This window comes from Ambystoma mexicanum, chromosome 6q (genome assembly GCF_040938575.1).
Source record: "Ambystoma mexicanum isolate Mex_15411 chromosome 6q, UKY_AmexF1_1, whole genome shotgun sequence".
Taxonomy (NCBI): domain Eukaryota; kingdom Metazoa; phylum Chordata; class Amphibia; order Caudata; family Ambystomatidae; genus Ambystoma; species Ambystoma mexicanum.
This window is the reverse complement of record NC_090937.1, coordinates 53,139,039-53,159,081: the sequence shown is the minus strand read 5'-3', so window position 1 is coordinate 53,159,081 and position 20,043 is coordinate 53,139,039. Positions and strand designations below refer to the sequence as shown.

The 20,043-nt window shown below is 44.5% G+C and overlaps 1 protein-coding gene across 2 annotated transcripts in view; it reads left to right on the top strand.

The window, feature by feature from the left end:
• Nucleotides 1-8,836: 8,836 nt before the first annotated feature.
• The window catches only part of GNE (glucosamine (UDP-N-acetyl)-2-epimerase/N-acetylmannosamine kinase), a 540,721-nt gene continuing 529,514 nt past the window's right edge, over nt 8,837-20,043 (top strand). The window contains exon 1 of one of the 2 annotated variants that reach the window (XM_069630467.1): nt 8,837-9,012. In XM_069630467.1, coding sequence (XP_069486568.1) covers nt 8,932-9,012 — 81 coding nt within the window. In that variant the 5' untranslated portion in view covers nt 8,837-8,931. The remainder of the gene's footprint in view (nt 9,013-20,043) is intronic. The other variant, XM_069630470.1, reaches the window with a different exon arrangement.

The following is a 20,043-nucleotide window of genomic DNA, read 5'->3' as shown; positions in this document are numbered from 1 at the left end:
TTTATTATTTTTTACGCTACTTACCTTGTACTGCACTTCCCCCCCATCCCCTTCCCCTTGCACTTTTCCCCACCCCTGCACTTGCGCGATCTGAATGACACCTGGCCTAGTAGGATCGTTGTCTGTCTTCCCCTTTTTCCCCTCCCCCTGCCTCGTCGCGCCTTGAAACACTTGTGTATAGGCGCGTTACAAATGCCATATCATATCATATCATAAGTCTGGTATAGTGTCTGGAGGCACATTCCTGCTCCTCTGGTAACCGCTAATCAAGGGTTAGCATAGGGTGAGTCTAGGAAATCACTGAGGAAGTCTAGATAGAAAACGCAATTGACTTTAGGGGATCCTAATCAGCTAGACTGGGCCATACAAAGTGTATATGCTAACCTAGAGAATAGGGATGCCTAGGCTAGGGATGATTGATACTTTCTTCATGGAGAGGGTAAGGGATGGCCCTAAAGCCCTGTGAAACCAAAAAACCTTGACCGGTCTCGGACTACTACACCATTATTCAAAGTATGTATGTAGTATGCAAAACCATACTATGGGCCTCCATACCGAGTTCCAGTACCGGGTTCCTCCAATGAGGACTTACCGGGCCATTCCAACCTTGGAGGACCCGGTAAGTCATCACTGGAAAAACCCATCCCCATTCCCATTTGAGCCCCCATAAAGCTCAATGGAAATGGGGAGGGAGCTAATAACGGGCCCGTTATTAGCTCCTTGGTCCCCTTGCAGGACCCGCTAAGGACACCTGGTTTTACCCGGCGTCCTTACCGGGTCCCGCAAGGGAACCTCGTAATAGTGCGTCCCGTAATGAAGGGTGCCGTTCCCGTACCGGCACGCTTCATTACGGGAGCGCAAGCCTCGTAATGAGGCCCTATGTTTCCACCAGGAAGATAGCACACTAACCTTAAAATAATAACAGCAGTATTTACAAATTGCATAACTTCTGTGAAAAATGAACCATTTCAGTTTAAAAAAGACACGTGCCTTAAAATGACAAGCACGTGTGATGAATCCGATGGAGTCATTGCGATTTTCCCAGTGGTGACCTCTTCCCATGTGGCCAGGGGATGGCAGCCGCTACCTGATCCTGACCCAGGGGGTCGCAATATGAGGGAGGATCACATGGGGAGGCAACATCTGGGGAGATGTCAGGGCTGCTATCCCCCATTTCCCCTTGAGGATAGCCCTCCCATACCAAATACCCACATGGCCTATTTTGATATCTCCTCAACTTCATATGAAGGGTGGTAAATCCCTTTTTTGGCAAATCTTTTACTCATTTTCTGGACAAACAGCACACTGAAAATGAACTCTGTAGGCTCATCATAAATATTATAAGATCGGATATTACCAACTGCTTGAGTAGGCGACACAGACTGGAAAATCATTGGAGGTATCAGCTGTAGTGAGGCCTTGATATCACCATCCAATATCTATTCTACTGTGTGGCCGCCGATTCTGTGACATCCCAAAATACAATGAACCTTTCAATATAATTGATATAGAGTGGAACAACTTCGTGGCAATCTAGAGTCTCCTCCTGCAATTGCAAGTAGGCATTTCTCTTAAAAAATGTCACGCAGGCGGTACCATTACCCTGAGCAACCAGACATACATCTCATACGCCGAAAAAATGGCAGCTTGTAGAACGCCCAAGTGTCTTCAGCCAATGTGGTCGACATACGTAATAAAGCTTGCAGAGAGAAAGCACTCTAAATACGTTGATGTTATTCAAGCGTGTGTGAGGAGTCAGGAATGAAACTTGGACACAAGTGCCACATGATTTTCGTTAGACTTTTATTGAAAGGGTCAGTGTTCAAATTAATTTGTTTTCTCCTTTTTTTTTTCTTATTGTTCAATTATCTTTGCACATATATATATATTTATTCAATATATATATTGATTGATTATTTATCATGCGCTTATGCACAAGTGTTTCAAAGCGCAAATGATAATACATGTGCAAAGGTAATAAGAACAGCAATTTGAAGTCATAGAAAGGAAAACAAATTTACATTTTCTGCTGCTGTTGGTTCTATTTTCCTTTACAGAAATTAGGACTTAAGGTTATGGAACCCACAGAAGTTGAAAAAGTGGACCTTTGATAATAGTTTGATAAGCCTTTGGAGACAGCGGCAGTGTTACTTAACAGCAAGGAGTTTTGGCAGCTAGTCGAAGCTATCACCAAGCTAGCTTATCACTGTGTCTTCTTTCACTTCGTCTCTCCACTATGGACCTGCCCCTGCGGCTGCTCTAGCAGTCTAGGGGCCTCATTATGACCCAGGCGCTAAGTGGTTAACGGCGCCGTAAAAGGCTGCGGCGCTGTTAACCACTTAGCACCTTACTACGAGGTCCCTTTGCGGGACCCGACCTGAAAGGCTGGTCTGGACCAGCCGTTAAAGGAGGGACCCGCAAAGGGACCTTGCAGGCAATTACGGTACCGCAATTTGCGGTACCGTAATTGCAGCCTTCCCCAGTCCCATTGAGCCCTATGGGGCAAAAATGAGAATGGGGAAGGGCCATGGGGAAATACCGCCCCGCCAACCTTGGAATGGGGCGGTATTTCCCAATTTCCCCATGGCGGACTTGTTACAACACCGGCACCAAACATAGTGCTAATAGCGCCATGGTTTAGCGCTGGTGTTGTAATGAGGGCCTAGGTGTCTTAGGGGGTGAGAGCCCATTCAGCCGCATATATTTTCTGCCTATTTGCCCTCTCCTGTGTGGGCCCAGAACCAAGCCAGGTCTTTTCCTGCTTGTACTCGGCTCCTCGGACTGCCTGGTTTCCATTTCCATATCTGCAGTGAGATGGCCCAGGGCCTGTTCTGCCTCCTCCACTGAAGTTATCCGATAATCTACTGAGTCCACCTCAAATTGTAGCGAGAAGGGGTATCCCCATCGGTACCTGATGCCTTTCTCTTGGAGCCACTTTGTAAGGGGTCTGTATGCCCTTCGCCTTGAGAGAGTGAGATTGGACAAGTCTTGATAGATCGTCACCTTGGAGCCTTCAAAGTCCAGTTCCCTCCATTGCTTTGCCCTGTTCAGCACCTCCGTTTTATCTTCGTAGCTCAAGAATGTTGCCACTATGGAACGTGGGCCCCTCCAATATGGTTTTCCTCCCCTGTGTGCCCTTTCCAGTTGTACCTGTTTGCCTCCGTCTGCCTCGAACAGGTGATGTATCAAGACCTGTACCTTCTCCTCCACTTACCTCAGGGTTTCTCTCACTGTCTCTCTCTGGCCAAGTATTCGTATGTTGTTACGTCTTTCCCTGTTTTCCAGGTCATCCATTTTCAGCTCTAGCTCTGTCAGTCTGGCATTGAGCCTCATTTCAACCAAATCCACATTCAGTTGACTGTGTTCCATGCCCTCCACTTTGCTCTCCACGGTCGTCATCCTGCCGGTCAGATCAGCCGGTGAAGCCTGTATATCCCCCCTGAGGGCTTTGATTTCCGCTAGTATGTGACCTGAGTCCTCCTTGGTCGAGAATAGGGACATGTCTATTTCCACCATTTTCTTCATCTCCAGTGCCTTCTTTGTTATCCCACCCGTTGTCTCTTGGTGTGGCTTTACACTGTCCATCTCTGTCCCTTGTCCAGCATGCTTCGGGTGTTCTCCCCGCACTCTTCCTCTCCGGTGTTCCTTGTTCCTCTCTTGTCCATCTCCAGCCATCTCCCCTCTGTCTCCTGTGACTTGCTCCTCTCACTGTCCGGGGTGTCTTCCGTTGCGCCCTCAGCCCCTCTTTTCCAGGCTCCACAGGTTTACCCTGTCTGTGTTGTCTCCCTTCGCTCTTTCCGCAAATCCCCACTGTCGTTCAATGTAGAAGTATCATTGCACTCTTCACACTGCTCCTGTTTACTTATGCCAGCTCACTTGCTCACCTGTCTGTGTATCTGGTGTCTGTCTCCATTCCACAGGGCCCGTGTTCACGTCTTCACCTGACAGGTCACTTTTCAATGTGCATGACTCTGGTGGCCTCAAAGCTTGTCTTCCCCTCGGGGCCGCCATCCTGCCTACCCGGGAGTTCTGGAACAAAGCCAGGTGGAGCTCCCCAGTCCTTCACCCTGTCTTGGAGAAGGGAGCCTGTTATGGGCCGCTCTCATCTCTTTCTCCTGTGCACCTCTGGTGCGGTCTCGTCTCCGGCGCTCCTCACACCCAGGGCGGGACAGCTCTGTCTGTGGTCCGCTTTGTGGCTGACTTTGCCTCAGGAGCACTCCTCCAATCCCCGGATCACGATGCAGCGTCCGGGTCCCTGTTCCGCTCTACTCCGCAGCTTCAATGGGGCGTATAGCATCACCCGGCGCCACTGAGTCCTGCAAGGCTCCCGGGGGGAAATGCACAGCTCCACTAGTGTCTCATGACGCAGGCCTTGTATCCTCCTCATTCGCCTGGTAGCCCTGCAGTATTCCCACATCGCCATTCGGCACCCTTGGTTCAGCGTTTCTCCTCCTGCTGATCTTATTCGAGTACAGCGTGCTTCATACGATGACCAGGCCTATTTTTCTCAAATATCTCCGGGTGGAAGGTCTCGTTTCATCAGTTAACTGCGCGTGGAGGCGGGAGCAGCTCACTTATGCAGCCATCTCCTTAAGCGCCCCCTATCGGTCCTTTCAGCACCTTTTTAACACTTCAGGGATTCAAAAAGGAGCCTTGCAATGTGTGGGTTTGATCCTTCCAAGGCCTTAAACGGGATGAACGTTGCAAATATATAATTCACAGTATCTGCTTCCTACTGAGAAAAGTTGTTTCAATGCCATGAGGAGGATACTTGTCATACTGAGAAATGCTGGTGTAGTTCCATCAAAGGTAAAGAAGGCCTGCTAAGAAGTATTAGTAGTGCCCCATAAAATATAAAGCAGGCCAGAAGCGAAGTCTACTGTTATATTTTAGGGAAATCCATTTTTCTGATAAGTGTTGCCACCTTGGCAATACATGTAGGACAGGGCTGCTGATAATTGCTAATATGGCCATGTTAAAAGTAATGCATAATTGCTCAGACTTGCCTGTACTGCCTCATGAAAGTAAATCAGGCGTGAGGCGGGAGGGCTTTGATCCCTGAAAAGTGAAGTAGACCTGATGATAAGTGCCTGTACTAATATAGTGATGCCAGGACATGCTCTATGGCAAGTCAATTCTACATAGCTGCCTATGGTTTAAACTGTTTAAAATCATAAACGAAATAAAAACCCCACCAGGGTTCAACAACACTCCAATACCATCGAAGAAATGATGCAGTGACCTCAAAAACCACTTCAAAAATCAAATCATGACCATACAACAGACCATACAAAACAGACCATGCAACCACTACACTGAAGACACTGACCAATGCAAGGAACACCAGAACAAATTCAAAACGTCCCACACATACCAGTGGAGACTTTCATCAAACTCTTAAATCAAAGCAACAAATGGGGCTCCCCCACAGATCTCTGCCGCCCTGACATCTACAAATCAATCCTTGCACAAGGAACACCAATGGAAAACTACAGGAACGCCCTCAACCAATCAATCTCAACAGGAAGAGTGCCTCAAGCCTTCAAATCAGCATACATCAAACACTCCTCAAGGAGACAACAGGAAACATTGAGGACCTCTCCAACGACAGACCCATCTCCAACATCCCCTACCCAGCTAAACTCCTGGAAACACACATATATAGAACAACCCAAGATTTCATAGAAGAACATCATCTATTAAACCAGGCACAAGTAGGCTTCAGACCGATGAGGGGAACAGAAACAGTACTTATTTCAATCTGGGATGATCCAAAGGCAAATGCAGACTCAAATAACAGCACCGCTCTGATACATTTAGACCTCTCTGCAGCATTCGACACAGTTAACTACGACATGGTCATCATGAGACTGGAAGCATTCGGAATCACCGACAACGCCTTACTTTGGATCAGATCCTTCCTAACAAACAGAACAGAAACAATATGGATGAAACCTTACAAATCAAGCCCACAAGGATCATCATGAAGAGTTCCACAAGGATTATCCTTCTCGCCACTACTATTCAACATCTACCTGTCAGAGCTAATTAAAATAATCGAAAGACATGGCCTCACCTGTTACAACTACGCTGACGACACACAAATAATTTACAAAATACAAGACTCACAAGAAGACAACGCAACACTACAGAACTGCTTTTGTGAAATATACAACTGGATGAACTTAAACTACCTTAAACTCAACCCAGGCAAAACAGAAATAATGATCATCACAAAAAACAGAGAAGACAACCTCTACATCCCATTGCCAACTGAACTTGATAAAACTCCAGCCCCATCATCGACTGTAAAAAACATGGGAGTCCTGATGGGCAACAAACTCACTCTAGAGCCACAAGTAAACGCCCTAATCAAGAGATGCTTCTTTGTCCTCCGATCGGTTAAAAGGATCCTACCATTCCTCTCATTCACCAACAAAACAACAGCTGTCATCGCCCTCATCATGTCCAGACTAGGCTATGCCAAAAGCCTATATCTAGGCATGCTTGAATGACTCCTAAATAAACTCCAAAGCATACAAAATGTGGCGGCCAGAGTCTGCTCCTTAAACTACCTCGAAGAGAACACATCACACCAGTGCTGAAAACGCTACACATCAAACAGCAGATCAAGTTCAAATCAATGTGCATAACCCACAGAGAAATCCATGACCAAGGAGCAGAGTTCCTCAGAAGAAAACTAAACGTACATCACACTACAAGGCCACTAAGATCCAGAAGCAACATCAATTTGGAACCCAAATCATACAACAAGAGAAGACTTGTTCAGAGGAGAATTGCCTAGCATTTCGGTGCTGGACTGCCCCTGGGCAGGACAAAGACTGATATGCTGGGAAGTTTCTTCTCTGTGAAAGGGTCAGTGAACTAAAGACTTGGTAGAGTTTCTCCCAGAGGTTATTCACCCAAGAACAGGTCATTGGGCTGTGTTTGTGCTGGTAGAGAGATTCCCAGACCCCCCCCCTTTGTTTAGTTATACAATAAGGATATACAGTAACATATCCACTTATCATTTAAAAGACAAACCACACCAAATCATACCAAAGAACACCCACAGATTAATCGGAAGGAAGAGCAAGGTATGACCCAGCAATAGCACCTGGCAAACCCACAGGCAGCAATGGACCACCGACAGTAAATAGATTGGAAGGAGCGGGGAATGATAATATATCACCATTACCTAAACTGGGATTATGCTCGCCCCCCTGGGTGTACTAAGCTGGAGGCCAGCCTCACCACTGCCCTGAAACAGTTAAATGTCTTTCCATCGAAATTAAAATGCATTGAAACTTATCCAACGAAAAAATGTGCATCTAATGCATTTTGTTAGTATTTCTTTTTTTGGGGGGTTCCCTCTCCAAACCCCACCCACGTTTTTTTTACCTTTAAAAACCCACCCCAAACAAAATTAACCCTTTGCCCCACACAAATATGCATTTGATGCACATTTTTTCATTGGTTATGTTTCGACGGAAAAAGTTTTGTTGGAAACTATACATATATAATTACAGGAAATGATGCAGAATTCCCTGGAACCTTGAGGACACAGTGAAACATACCAACCAAAGGTAAAGTCTACACATAGGTGTAGTACCTATTTAACACAACTTTTAAAATGGATGTTCTCCCTTTCCTTCCAGGTAAAAATACTTGGCTGCGTCTGTTAGGCCACTTCTTTAATTACACAAGACCCACGCCTTTTTAAAGGTTCATTAACTTCTTGGGGTTCTGAGGCTGCGCAAGACATTTCGAATCTAAAGTCACACACAAACAAACACCTTAGAGCCAACCTCCCTCACTGTAATGTCCCACTTAAAGCACTGATCAAGCCTGTTCCATCTTAGAAGTCACAAAGAATGGCAAGCGCGCGTACTTCACAATAATGTGCCTGTTATTTACGGACTTGCACTCATATAGAACTTGGTTTTGTGCAAAACAACGTTTTCCCTGTTTTCAAAATGGACCCTAACCTCCGAATTGCCTCCAGATATACACTGACGTCATCGGCTTCACCCGGAGGAGGTTCCCGTGTGAGGATTGCAAACTTGTGTTATCCTTTCACTCCCGGGGCACTACGCAGCATGGCTTAGTTCCTCTGTGACGCGCATCCTGGGCCTCTTGTTGCTTCTAACTTCTAAGTATGTCTCAAAGAGAGGCAACGACTGGATCCATTGCACAACAGGTTTACGTTCTACTTCTAGGAAGGGCAGAGTTGGAGTGGCACTATGCGTCATTATTCGGGACAGTGTGTGCTGCGCAGGTCTTCCGTCTGCCCTTCAAGGAAGACCTCGGGCGCTTGATCAAGTATGTAGGCCAAAGGAGAAGGCCCAATGTACGCCCGTTCCACCCCGACTCTGTAGTCTATCTTCTTTTGCGCACCACATGTGAGAATATGCAATGTGATGAGCTGACTGATCCCTGTGCCCCTCGCGCCACTCTGCATTGACGCAGAGGCTGAAAACAAAATTACTGGTTGGTGCATACAAAGGATATATACACATTCAACACTGACACCTTACCAAATTGTGTAAAAGCCTAAAAACGAGCACACAAATCACTGAACCCATTGCCCGGTGGTCGTTGTGCCACTGGCAATTGGTGAATGGTAGGTTAAACGACATACACAAAAGAGCAACAATAATATGATTGCAAATAGTAAGTAAAAGTAAGATGTACAGTACTGCACTTTTGCTGGAGGGAGGGAATGTGCGCGAGATCGCACGGCCACTCTGTGGGATGTAGTATGGAGGCGGGGTCGTCCTTCCCCAGGGCGGGGCGCCAGGGTCGCCGCCGCCAATCAGAGGCCACCTCAACAGCAGCGCAGCTGTAGCCCAGAGCGCAGTGTAGTAGCCCTGTACTGGTCACTCACGGCGCCACGAACACTGATCCCGGGCAACCGTGCGACTGAAAAAAATGCAAAACCCTGGCGTGGAAAGCGCGCGGCTCACCCGTGCTCGCGGCGGAGGAGAGCGGAGCCCGCCACGCTGCCCCCACGTGAGTCCGCATAAAGCCGCTATTGTGTGCTGGTGGGGGCGGAGGAGGGATGGAGACGGGGCAGCAGTGGTCGGAGGGGCGGGGAGCGCAGATTCGGGGAATCCGCCGTGCGAGTGGACTGTTGCCACGTCCATTCTCCTGCTGTTCTGATGGCAAGCTCTGCCAATGCCAGCTCGAGAGCCTAGCGCCGTCTAACCTGCCTGCCACTACTCCTCATCCCAAACATCCTTGCAGCTAAAAGTGCCATTCCGTGGAACGCCTCCGCTTGTTCTGTTAAAACGTTGAAGGGGCCCGTTTCAGGAGAAGCGACGGCAGGCAACTCCTGGAGTAATGCAATATGTTCCATGAGAGGCTGCCCAATTGGAATGCTTTTCTCCAGCACGAAGCAATGATATTTACTTCTTACCCAAAATGCATCTGAGGAGGGGTGGACAGGAGGATGGGCGAGGGGATAGCACATCTGGAAGCCTAGGGCGGCCAGACAGGGAGCAGCTCTGGCTGTGGCGTACGTGCAGAGATCCCCCAACCCCCATAATAAAATGAAATGCCAGTGTTCTCCTCGAATCATTTAAAATAGTGGTTTGGTTGAGCAGTCACGGAAGCCCTGCAGTGTAATTGCATGCTGTGCGCCTTAGCCTGTTTGTTTGCATTCGTTCGCAAATTGAAGATGCATGTTTAAATAGCGCATGGCATGGGACTATGCAGGTTTAAATTGGGTTCGTGTTTAATGAGCAATCTGTAGTAATGTTCTGGTTGCACATTACTCATTAGTGTGCTGGTTGTCAGTGGAACTTGATGGTGTCACTTGGAATGTTGGTGTTGTTTAAATGATGATGTGTGAGGTGGAAGTTAAGAGTCACCTGAGCTAATGTGGTAGTCAATTGAGATGCATTGTGCACGAATTCTTAGCCAAATTAATTAGAATATCAAAACCTTAATCTCAAATCCAAATAAAGTAAAACATACTTTTTTAGGAATTTGACTGGTTGGAACATTTTGAGAAATTGCATAGATACCCTTCCCCTCCCACCCCCCACACTCCCCATGTTGTTTATTAGCCATGAGTATAAACAACGTGGGGAGCCTGTTCGATATCTTGCTAAGATACCTGATAAAGATCATAGGCAAACTTGTATGCAAGTTCAATGGAATCTCTTGCATACGAAAGAAATTCTTGCACAACACAGCCTAATTGACCCCAAGGAATTGTCGATTCTGCCACCAAGATGGATCCGTTCAGTCAATAAGACACTTTTTTTCCTTTTGTAAGGAATTGAACACAAAACGAGAATGCTACTTGTCAAAAATGTATCCGAATCGTCAATGGGCCAACGAGCAGCAAATATGGCATCACTGTTTGAGTGGACGAAATACCTCTGAAACTCTTGCTGTAGCTTCCTTTTTTTAATCTCTGAATTTAAATGAAGGTTATTTCAACACTAGTACTGTACTTGAGAATGCAGTATTATAGTATGAACTATTTTTGTGGTTTTTAAGAGACATCGTATGTTCTTGATGAGGTATGCGTGAGAATGTTTGATTATATAAGGTTTGGTGTTTTAATTCTTTTTTTGTAATTGTATTTAGTAGTCTATTGTCATGTCTAGTTGTGTATGTTGATTTTGTCACCTTAGCTAATTTGTTTTTGTTTGCTTTTGGATGTGAACATTTTGTAAAGGTTATTTGACCATAAACAATAAAGGAACACAAAAAAGAAACCCCAAGTACAGTTTGTTGCATTAGTCGATTAACGCAGAGCTGCACATAGTAACGAAAAAACAATAATTGTCATAGGTATGAATTTTGGCTTTTACATACTCATTTGCCAGGCCTGTACTGCCCAGCTATTGTCATCATATGCCAACATAGTACCATTGTTAGCCAGGTATTTTCAAGATATGCTCTCATGCTTGCACACCATGTTATCAAAACTGTATATCAAAAGCCAGGCACTTGCACTCATTGCAGGTTTTGCCTTCAGAAGCACAGGTATTCGCACCATTGCCAAGTTTAGCAATTACATTCCCAGATACTCGCACCAGTTTTCATCAAATGTCCAGTACCAACACCATTGCCACATATATTGCCCCAAAACGTCAATTTCATGCAGTGACACAAAATTGGCCTAATGTGCCATAAAATGTCCAGGTCTATTCAAATGACTTGCTGGGTATTGCCATCAAGTGCTCAGGAAGCACATCCTTCTTTTTCTGTGTGTTTGTTTAAATAACATCCCCAGGCTGCAAAAGGCTGCCAACAACTCCCCTGGTGTGGGGGGCATAAAGGGGAGGGGGGCGATTAGAAAGCCTTTCATGGATCTATTCTCACTGATGAAGTACGAAAATAGCTATGGTAATATATTGGAACAGTTAATGGTGAAAGTACTCTGCAAAGCGATGCCATACATGCTCAGAGGGAGGCTGCATCGCTTCCAGGTTGCATAATGTTACAATTATCTCGGATAGTATATTCTGTCTAATAACATATTGACCCTTTCAAATATTATGGCCAGATCCCGGGAATGTCTTGCTAAGACAAAATCCATTCTTTTCTGTGGCGGTGTGCACTAATGCATCCACTAGAGGGAGCTGTGTTTGATCACATGGTCACAGGTTCGAATGCCGACAGGTCCACTCAGCCCTTCATCCTTCCGAGGTCGATAAAATGAGTACCATTAAGTTGGGTAACAATAAACATCTGTTATTATTAGCGCCAAGATGCCCGTTCGGAGGTGAACGTGCGCTTTACAAATATGCCTGCTATGTGTTATATTGTGGCCCGTCCTGGCCAGATTCCATTATCTACTGTATGGCCAGTTTCACTTCTGCCCAGCTAGCACCGCTATGGCCAGATTCTTCTATACTTGGTAAGCATGGGCAGGTTCCTTTTAGTCCGTGTCATTCCTTCCGGTTTGTACTACCTGGTCAGATTCCAATATACCAAAAGGGCGCAGAATGTCTAAATTCCCTTAAGGCTAATACATTATATCTGAGCCCAGCGCAGCATGCCTTGGTAGAGGTTTTTGTATTATTAATACATTATAAATACATCAGACAGAATCCATTATGATAAATTACCATAGCATGGCACGTTTTCATTATGACCAGTTAGCAAATTGGGTCCATGACCCATCAAACCCAGTAGTGTCACGTGGAGATTTTATTATGTACGGTTAGTAAATTGTTGCCATTTTACTATTCATGGCTGGCACAGCATGCCCAGATCACATTATACCCAGGGAGTAGTACTAAGTGGACACATTCATCATGTCCAATTGGCACAGCTGGTACAGTTTCTAGTTTACCTCACTAGCACGCCATAATCTGTTTTCATGATCCTCGGTGAGTGAATTCTTGCCACTGTCCGTTATTCCCCAACCGCATGGTGTGGTCAGATGTCATTAGGCCCAGTAAGCGGAGCTCTTCCCCATGGCCAGTCTGCCACGCAGGTCCTATTGCCTTTGACAGGAGGACGGGGAAGAGAGCGTGCGGATGGGTGCTGATGTTTCGCGGATGTCAACGGTCCTAATGCTAGTTGGACTAGAACAGTGGACAGGCATTGTGTGGACGTGTGCACGTGGCATTGCTGTGCTCCAGCAACCTCACCCTCAACTTCCTTAAAGGTCAGGATTGGGGAGGCGACCGGGGCTAGAGTAGAGCAGAGGCACTGGAATGTGGCATCCCTGTGCCCCTACTTACTTCACCAGACTTTGCTGCTGCAAAACCTCAGCAGCGCGAGGCAACTAAGGGGGCGAGTAGGGACGCTATGGCTCCGGCCTTGAGTCTTCTGTGGGCGATGGGTATGCAGTTCTGCAACGCACTACTTTGCACGTGGAAATATATGCGCAGTACAGATTGCAGTGCTTAGTCTCATTAATTTCGCCCTAGACAGGACCACCAGATGGCCAACATTAAAAAAAAAAGATGCAACAGTTCTTCTGGGGCATAGCTCACTCGGTTCTTTCACATCCTTTTGTGTGCACATGTCCTACTTAATCAGGGCCATTGTCTTAAAGCAAGCTATGTAGCTGAACACTATGTGTTTACCATACTTAATGACTGAAAACACTTTTTTGTGCTTAACCCAAAAAAATGCTGTACTCTCGTTTTTCATTCCAATAGGGAGCTCTGTCCTCATTGGGCTTAGATTGCAGGAGGCATTTTTAACGAGGCGCCAACAAGCAATGGGCAAAGGCATTCTAAATAAGGGCTACCACGTTTTAAGTGCCTTTAACCCAGGAAGGGGGACACTCCTTCGTGCTTGAATACACGTTTATTTGTCTATGCCTAGACTGCTATTAAAATATATTCACCCCTCTCGCCACAATTAAATGGGGAAATAATTGTTACTTGTATGTAAGCGTGCAGGATTAGATTAGACCTATTGTGCGTATTTTATTGGGTCATAAGTATTACCCAAAGTGTTCTAGGGCTTTTTCTAGTCCAGTAACAAAAAAACAACAACAATGTGATCTATATTTAATCAGTCAAAATCAACTGCATGATGTGGTTTACCTAAGGCAGGTGCCTTCCAGTGCGGCCCTCCGCATATACCTTTTCAGTCAGGAAGGAGGAGCTATACTCCGTTTCCCACTCGAGAGGCGGATCTGACTGGTGTACGATGCACAGCTCAAAAGGCAAGGTGCCTCACTCTCACTCTCACTCTCACTCTTGCTCTGTGTCTAGAAGCGGGTCTTGGAAGTCAAGTCCAAGAAAAGCCCATAAAGGTTCTTCAAAAGTAATACAAGTATCCTGTTTACATACATGTAACACTGTGTCAGCTCAAGTGTTGGACGCAATGCCAGCAAAACTACCTGCCAACATGGGCTGGTTTCGCCCGTTAGGTGAAGCTTACTCTGTGGTATAAAAAGAATTGACAAGGAGGTTGCTCTTAAACGCCACTTGCTGCTGACCCTGCACCCCTAATCCCCCCCGTGTTCGAATGCATTTCCATTTTGCTAGAAATATGTGGCGTGTTATTTCTGCTTAAATTATCAATGAACCTCGATTGGTTTGCCTGTATCTGCCGAACCCTTTAGGCCCACACGACTTTCAGTATATCATGCTGAAAATGAACTATGTTCCCATGGCACACATGTATTGTTGGTATTAGTTGCTTATAAGGCTTCAGGCTTGCTGCCTGCATAATAAAATAGCAGCAAGGTGGGGGACCTGGCTGGATAATCCGCCCTCCTAGTTAAGAAGCCAACACATGTCAAGGTCAAACACCATAAACTCCTGGTTGCTTCTTTCACGAAATCCTGAAAGACCAGGTTCATTAGCGACTAGCATCTGTTCTGCTTCTTGTTTCTTTGTCCAGTCTATAAACCAGGACACCAGATGACTATTACTCCACTGTTCAGCAATGGGGATTGTGCATCGTGGATGTTTTGTAGATCCCCTGCTCAATATTCATAAAGCTATTTGGATGTAGAATTGGAATTATCGTTATGGCATAGGTGGGGGAAGGGTGGTATGGTGGAGAGAGGGGGGCTTCAGCCCAAGAAAAATGAGGGAAAAGTGCAACATTTGTCATTCCACCCATTTTAATATAGCCTTATAGACTGAGCGAGGGGTCATTATCGCAGAAAAAGTTTATTTTGCAGTATTTAAATAAGGTTGTGTTCGTATGTTAAGCATTTACATTTAAATTGGAGCATGTTCAACGCGAGCATGCATTAAGTGTCATGTAAAATACAGGATTTCTCTATTAGAAAGAGAAAGTATGTTCCCATGATTTGGCTTTCTACAAGTTATGTTATATATGATGTTGCGGCAAATCTCCTGCCAAAGAGGAGTGGTCTTGTTCAGAATCTTGTCTGGAAATTACATTGTTGTTTCTCTTTTTGTTTATGAGATAGAATGCAGTCAATACCAGTAGTTATTGACTGCACTCTGAACAGTCTGATGGGCTGAGAGCAGATCAATAATGATCTCCATATGCGAATAGAATGTACTGAAGCAAATCCACCCCCTTCGGGGTTCATCATCAAACTTTACTTGCCTAGCCCCCTTTGCCTTCTTTGTCAGTTGAGTTGCATGTGCAAGGTTGCAGCACGAATTCCTGTGATTACTAGCATCGAGTGTTGCTCGAGGCCATAAGCCAATAAAGTTGGTTTGAAAAAAACCTAAACCTATAGTGCACTTTATCATTTAATGTATACCAACTACCCTAATAATGTGTAAATAATATTTTTAGTTTCCATTCAACCATAATGTATTTGATTTCTCATACGTTTTTGTTTTATGCTAATGCAGTGTAATTGGGTGTTGCATAGTGGAACTTTTGCCTCTTGAGTGAGAAGAGAGCGAGAGAGCAAGATTAGGTGTGAATCCTGACATATTGATGAGTAAAGATTCAGAAGTGCCTGCTGTCGGTGTACTAGTGAGATACTATGCTATGTTGCACACCTATAGGATTCCCGCTACAAGCACGCGTAGCTATTTTTATGTCCTCTATTTAAAAAGAAAAATTGATAGTCAGAGAGAGAGGTAATCAAAGTTGAAGCTTAAGACTAAATGGTGTTCTTATTTCAGCAGGCAGAGACATGTACAGATTGGGTATGCCATTGACATGTATCTAGGTCTTTAGGGCAGTGATATTTACCGGCAGGGTCCCACACTCGTGGCACAGGGCAGTTATCATCCCAGTATATAAGAAAGTTGGTAAGGATAGCCTGGTTAATTTTAGACCTATGTCCCTCTTAGATGGGGCTGGTAAGCTGTTTGGAAAAATAAACTTGATAATCTCCAGACATGGGTGAACCAGACCGGGATAGTAAGTGTCCATCAGGCAGGGTTTCAAAAGGGACCGGGTAACATAGACCCGGTGTTTATGTTATTTCTAATTATCAAAAAGTATACAGTCCTATTAAAAAGGCGCTTGCATGTATTGTTCGTGGACCTTAGGACAGCATTTGATTCCGTGCCTCGTGATCAGTTATGGAAGGTGCTGGCAGAACGAAAAGTACCAGAGCATTTCATAGGCATTTATATCACCTTTTTATATTCAGATACTGTCTTGTGTACGTTATAACTTGGGGCGCGAACAAACTACATACTTTGAGATGACATTGGGTGTTAGGCAGGGTTATGCCCTAGCCCTCCCTCTTGTTTAACCTGCATATACAGAGAATTATAGATGAGCTACAAAGGGAGTGCAAGAACTGCCCGACGTTGGCTAGAACCAAGTGCCCGGCATTATTTTATGCAGATGATGCTGTCCTAATGGCCACGTCACCTCAGGGCCTAAATTGATCCCTTTCTATCATCTTAAGGAAAGCTAGGGAGCTGGGTCTTAGCATTTTATACGGCTACGACAAAGTCAATGGTTATTAAGCCAAAAGGTGGGAAGAGTGTCTCCCTTCAAACAAGGATTGACGGAAGATTATAGAACAAGTTGAACGTTTTTATTATTTAAGTGTGAGAATTCAGGCTAGCCCCGGATGGGCCCCTCAGATAACTAGGGCTTCAGTCATGCTGAATAAATATAGTGGGGCAATTTTGGCCTTTTTTAGTCATCACATGAGTGGTGCAATCCCACTTGCATAGAGTTTTATCAGAGGCAGGCAGTCTCAGCTGCCCTTTATGCTTCAGAGCTATGGGGGTATGAGAATGCCGAGACCCTTTTGAAAAGGGGAAATAGCCTTTTAAAGAAATTGTTACTATTACATTTAGTGCTCCGACTGCACTAGTGCATCTGGAGTGTGGCAGACTCCCTTTAAGCATAAATACTATGTTTCTGCCTGTCTCCCTCTGGGTCAGACTTTGGACTAGACCAGCCCTTGAACCGTGTAGGGAGGCATTGGTATACATTATGTCACTTGAAGGTGCAAGTGGATTGAAACGGCTTATACAGATACAAAATGTAGTATTCGGTCTGAAAATAGGCGAGTTTTAGAATGATCCAGGCAGACTGTGATTTGAGCTGGAAGCAAATTAAGCCTCTATTAAAACAGAGAGATAGGGAACTGCTCTTCCTTGAGGCTTCCAACTTAAGGTTGGGAATGGCTTATTTAGCCCAGAGATACGAAACCGGCTCTAAAACCTATCTGGATCAGATCAGGCCTACTCATGTAAGATCATTATATATGAGAGTAGGACAGGTATATTGCCAATCGCTGCTTTCACTTATAAACGGAATGGCCTCACACACAGCATCTAATACTGATTGTACCTTCCCTTCCTTCATAAATCCGCTACAACAAAACCAAATCTACGAAATTCATATTGAAAACAAAATCAACAGAGCAGAACCATTAATACTCAACAGAACAAACATTCTTCGCCTGTTTGGAGCAATCTCACAATTGCAACATATAACAACATACAAGATCGATTTAATAACCTTCAAAGACGATAAGCTCCTAGACAAGATCGTTGCCGAACTGTCTGATTCAAATGACCAAGAATTGATTCTATCAAAACGTGCCCAACTCCATAAACTCGGCTTTAACTGCTGGGTGTCTACATCAACAAGAAAACATCCTTCAAGAAAGCAGATGATCAATTACACCAAAGATCACCTAGGAAAAAACGCAAACTCGACTGATGTCGCAAAATCGTAAGAATGGAGCAGACTAGACCGACCATTCAAAAGAATCTACGAGCGAGAATCTTCATTTACAGAAACCATATCCTCAAGAAGCTCAGTTTACTCCCGTTCATAACAAATAATGAAACCAGATATCATATGGTCACTCTGCTCATGGAATACAAGAGGAAACCTGCATCTGTTCACTCAGCCCTCCACTGACCTAGAAAACTATCAAATCAAATGTCTCCAAGAGACTTGGATCAGTGAAACGCCAGCGTGCAACCGTTTCCTTGCCTTTCTAAATCCCGCCATAACCAAAAAACAAGGCAGGCCAGCATCAGGTCTTCTTACCTTAATCAAAATAACTCCTCAATGGAAAGTACAGACCAATGAAAATATCAATCCTTGGATTCAATTAACAACAATAACAACGAAGACGCACACTCAAAACAAAGAAAACGATAGAACAAGAATTGCTATACTGAATTTATATTGGAGCCCTGCAGCAATTACAAACGACGCATTTATTGACAGTGTATTCATCCCAATTGACAAACTAGTCGGAATCCATCACCATCTAGAAATAATACTCTGTGGAGATCTTAACATCAACTTAATCGCACAGAATGGCACCCCACAAGCTCTTGATCAACTCTATCCAAAAGCATCAAGATGGATGAACGAAATACTCACGCGAGATCTCACCCTTCTAAACCATGCAAGGAACAATTCCACCCCCTTTGTGCCAACATGGGCCAGAGGCTCTTCAGTCGCAATTATTGACTATATATTTCTTTAAAAAAATCTGCAAGAATCGGTCAATACAGCCCAAACGATAGTCTGCGATAACAGCGACCACAACAAGCTAACAGTCCATTCGCATTCCACCATCAAACAAGACATACTCTTGAAAGTACCTGCGCTTGAACTTGACGGAACATCCACAAGGCTCTGCATTCCACAAACCGCGATATCACTTCTACCGACGAAACTACTCGCCTCACCAAAGACAGATCTCGAAAAATTGAACTATGGGTGGATTCTGCACCCCTTTAAACAAACAGTCAAAAACCGTCCATACGGAACTCACCTACACACATATAACGAGGAAACAGCAGAAAAGAAAAAGGCGCTGGCAAAATCGTTAAGACACCTGAAGAAAACCAAAACAGTAGAAAGTACTATGCAGATCTCAAAATTGAAACAATCATATAACAACTGGAAAAAATCACAAAAATCAATCTTGCTGCAAACAGACGCAGAAACCATAATGAAGACATACCAATCAAACAACACAAGAGAACTTTGGAATCTATTGAACAACAATCCCCCAAAGCAACACAAGCTAACGGCCAATGTATCACAACAAACATGGATTACCCATTTTTCGACCATCTATGCTGACCAACCACATCAATCTGAAGAAGAACCAATCAGTAATAAACCAAAATGGACAGTATCCGTCTCATACGACAATCTCCTATGCATGATAAAAAATCTCTGGCCCTGACGGACTCTCAAACGCTGTACTAAAGCAATATCCGCCGGCATGGGCAAACTTCATGTGCCAGATAATAGACATCATAAATACTCACAACGAAATTCCAGCTACTTGGAGAATGGCTACAATCGTTCCGATTCACAAACGAGGACCCCGCGATCAGCCTCAGAATTTCCGCCCAATTGTTTTATTGGACCCACTTGGAAAACTTTTTGCAACAGCACTCCTGAGACAACTCACTACTTTGGCCACTTCCAATGGACGATTTTCAACACGACAAACAGGTTTCACTCCCAAGGTCGGAACTAACATCAACCTATTTCTACTTCATCTCATCAAATACAAAGCAATCAACAAGACCATGATTTATGCTGCATTCATCGATTTTAAAAATGGCCTTCGATGCCATACCACGGCAAAAGCTATGGGCAAAATTAAAAACATGGAACTGTCCTCCGAGAATTCTGGAACCAATCATCTTACTCTATTCAGAAACTTCAATAAAAGTGAGACTCCAAAACAAGGCTTGACCAACGCTCCAATAACTACATCAAATGGTCTAAAGCAAGGATGTCCTCTAGCAGCAACTCTTTATAATCTTTTCACATCAGACATCGAACAACATTTGATAAACACCCAAACTAATCCGCCGAAAATAAATTCAACTCCTGTTCCTGTTATGGAATATGCGGATGACATCATCTTGCTCAATAAAACCCCATCCGGATTACAAGCCTCCTTGACATCATTGAGCCATTACATGAACGAAAATGAACTATCAATCAATATCTCAAAAACAAAGACAATGCTTCTGACGAAATCAAAATCAAAACAACAACCATATTTCAACATTAATGGAATACGACTAGAAAATGTCACAACATTTAAATATCTGGGCATATTCATCAACCAATCAAAGAGTGAATCACAATGGTTGGATAACGTGGAACAAAAGGCTCAAGCACTGGCACGACAGGGATGCATTCTCCATAGAA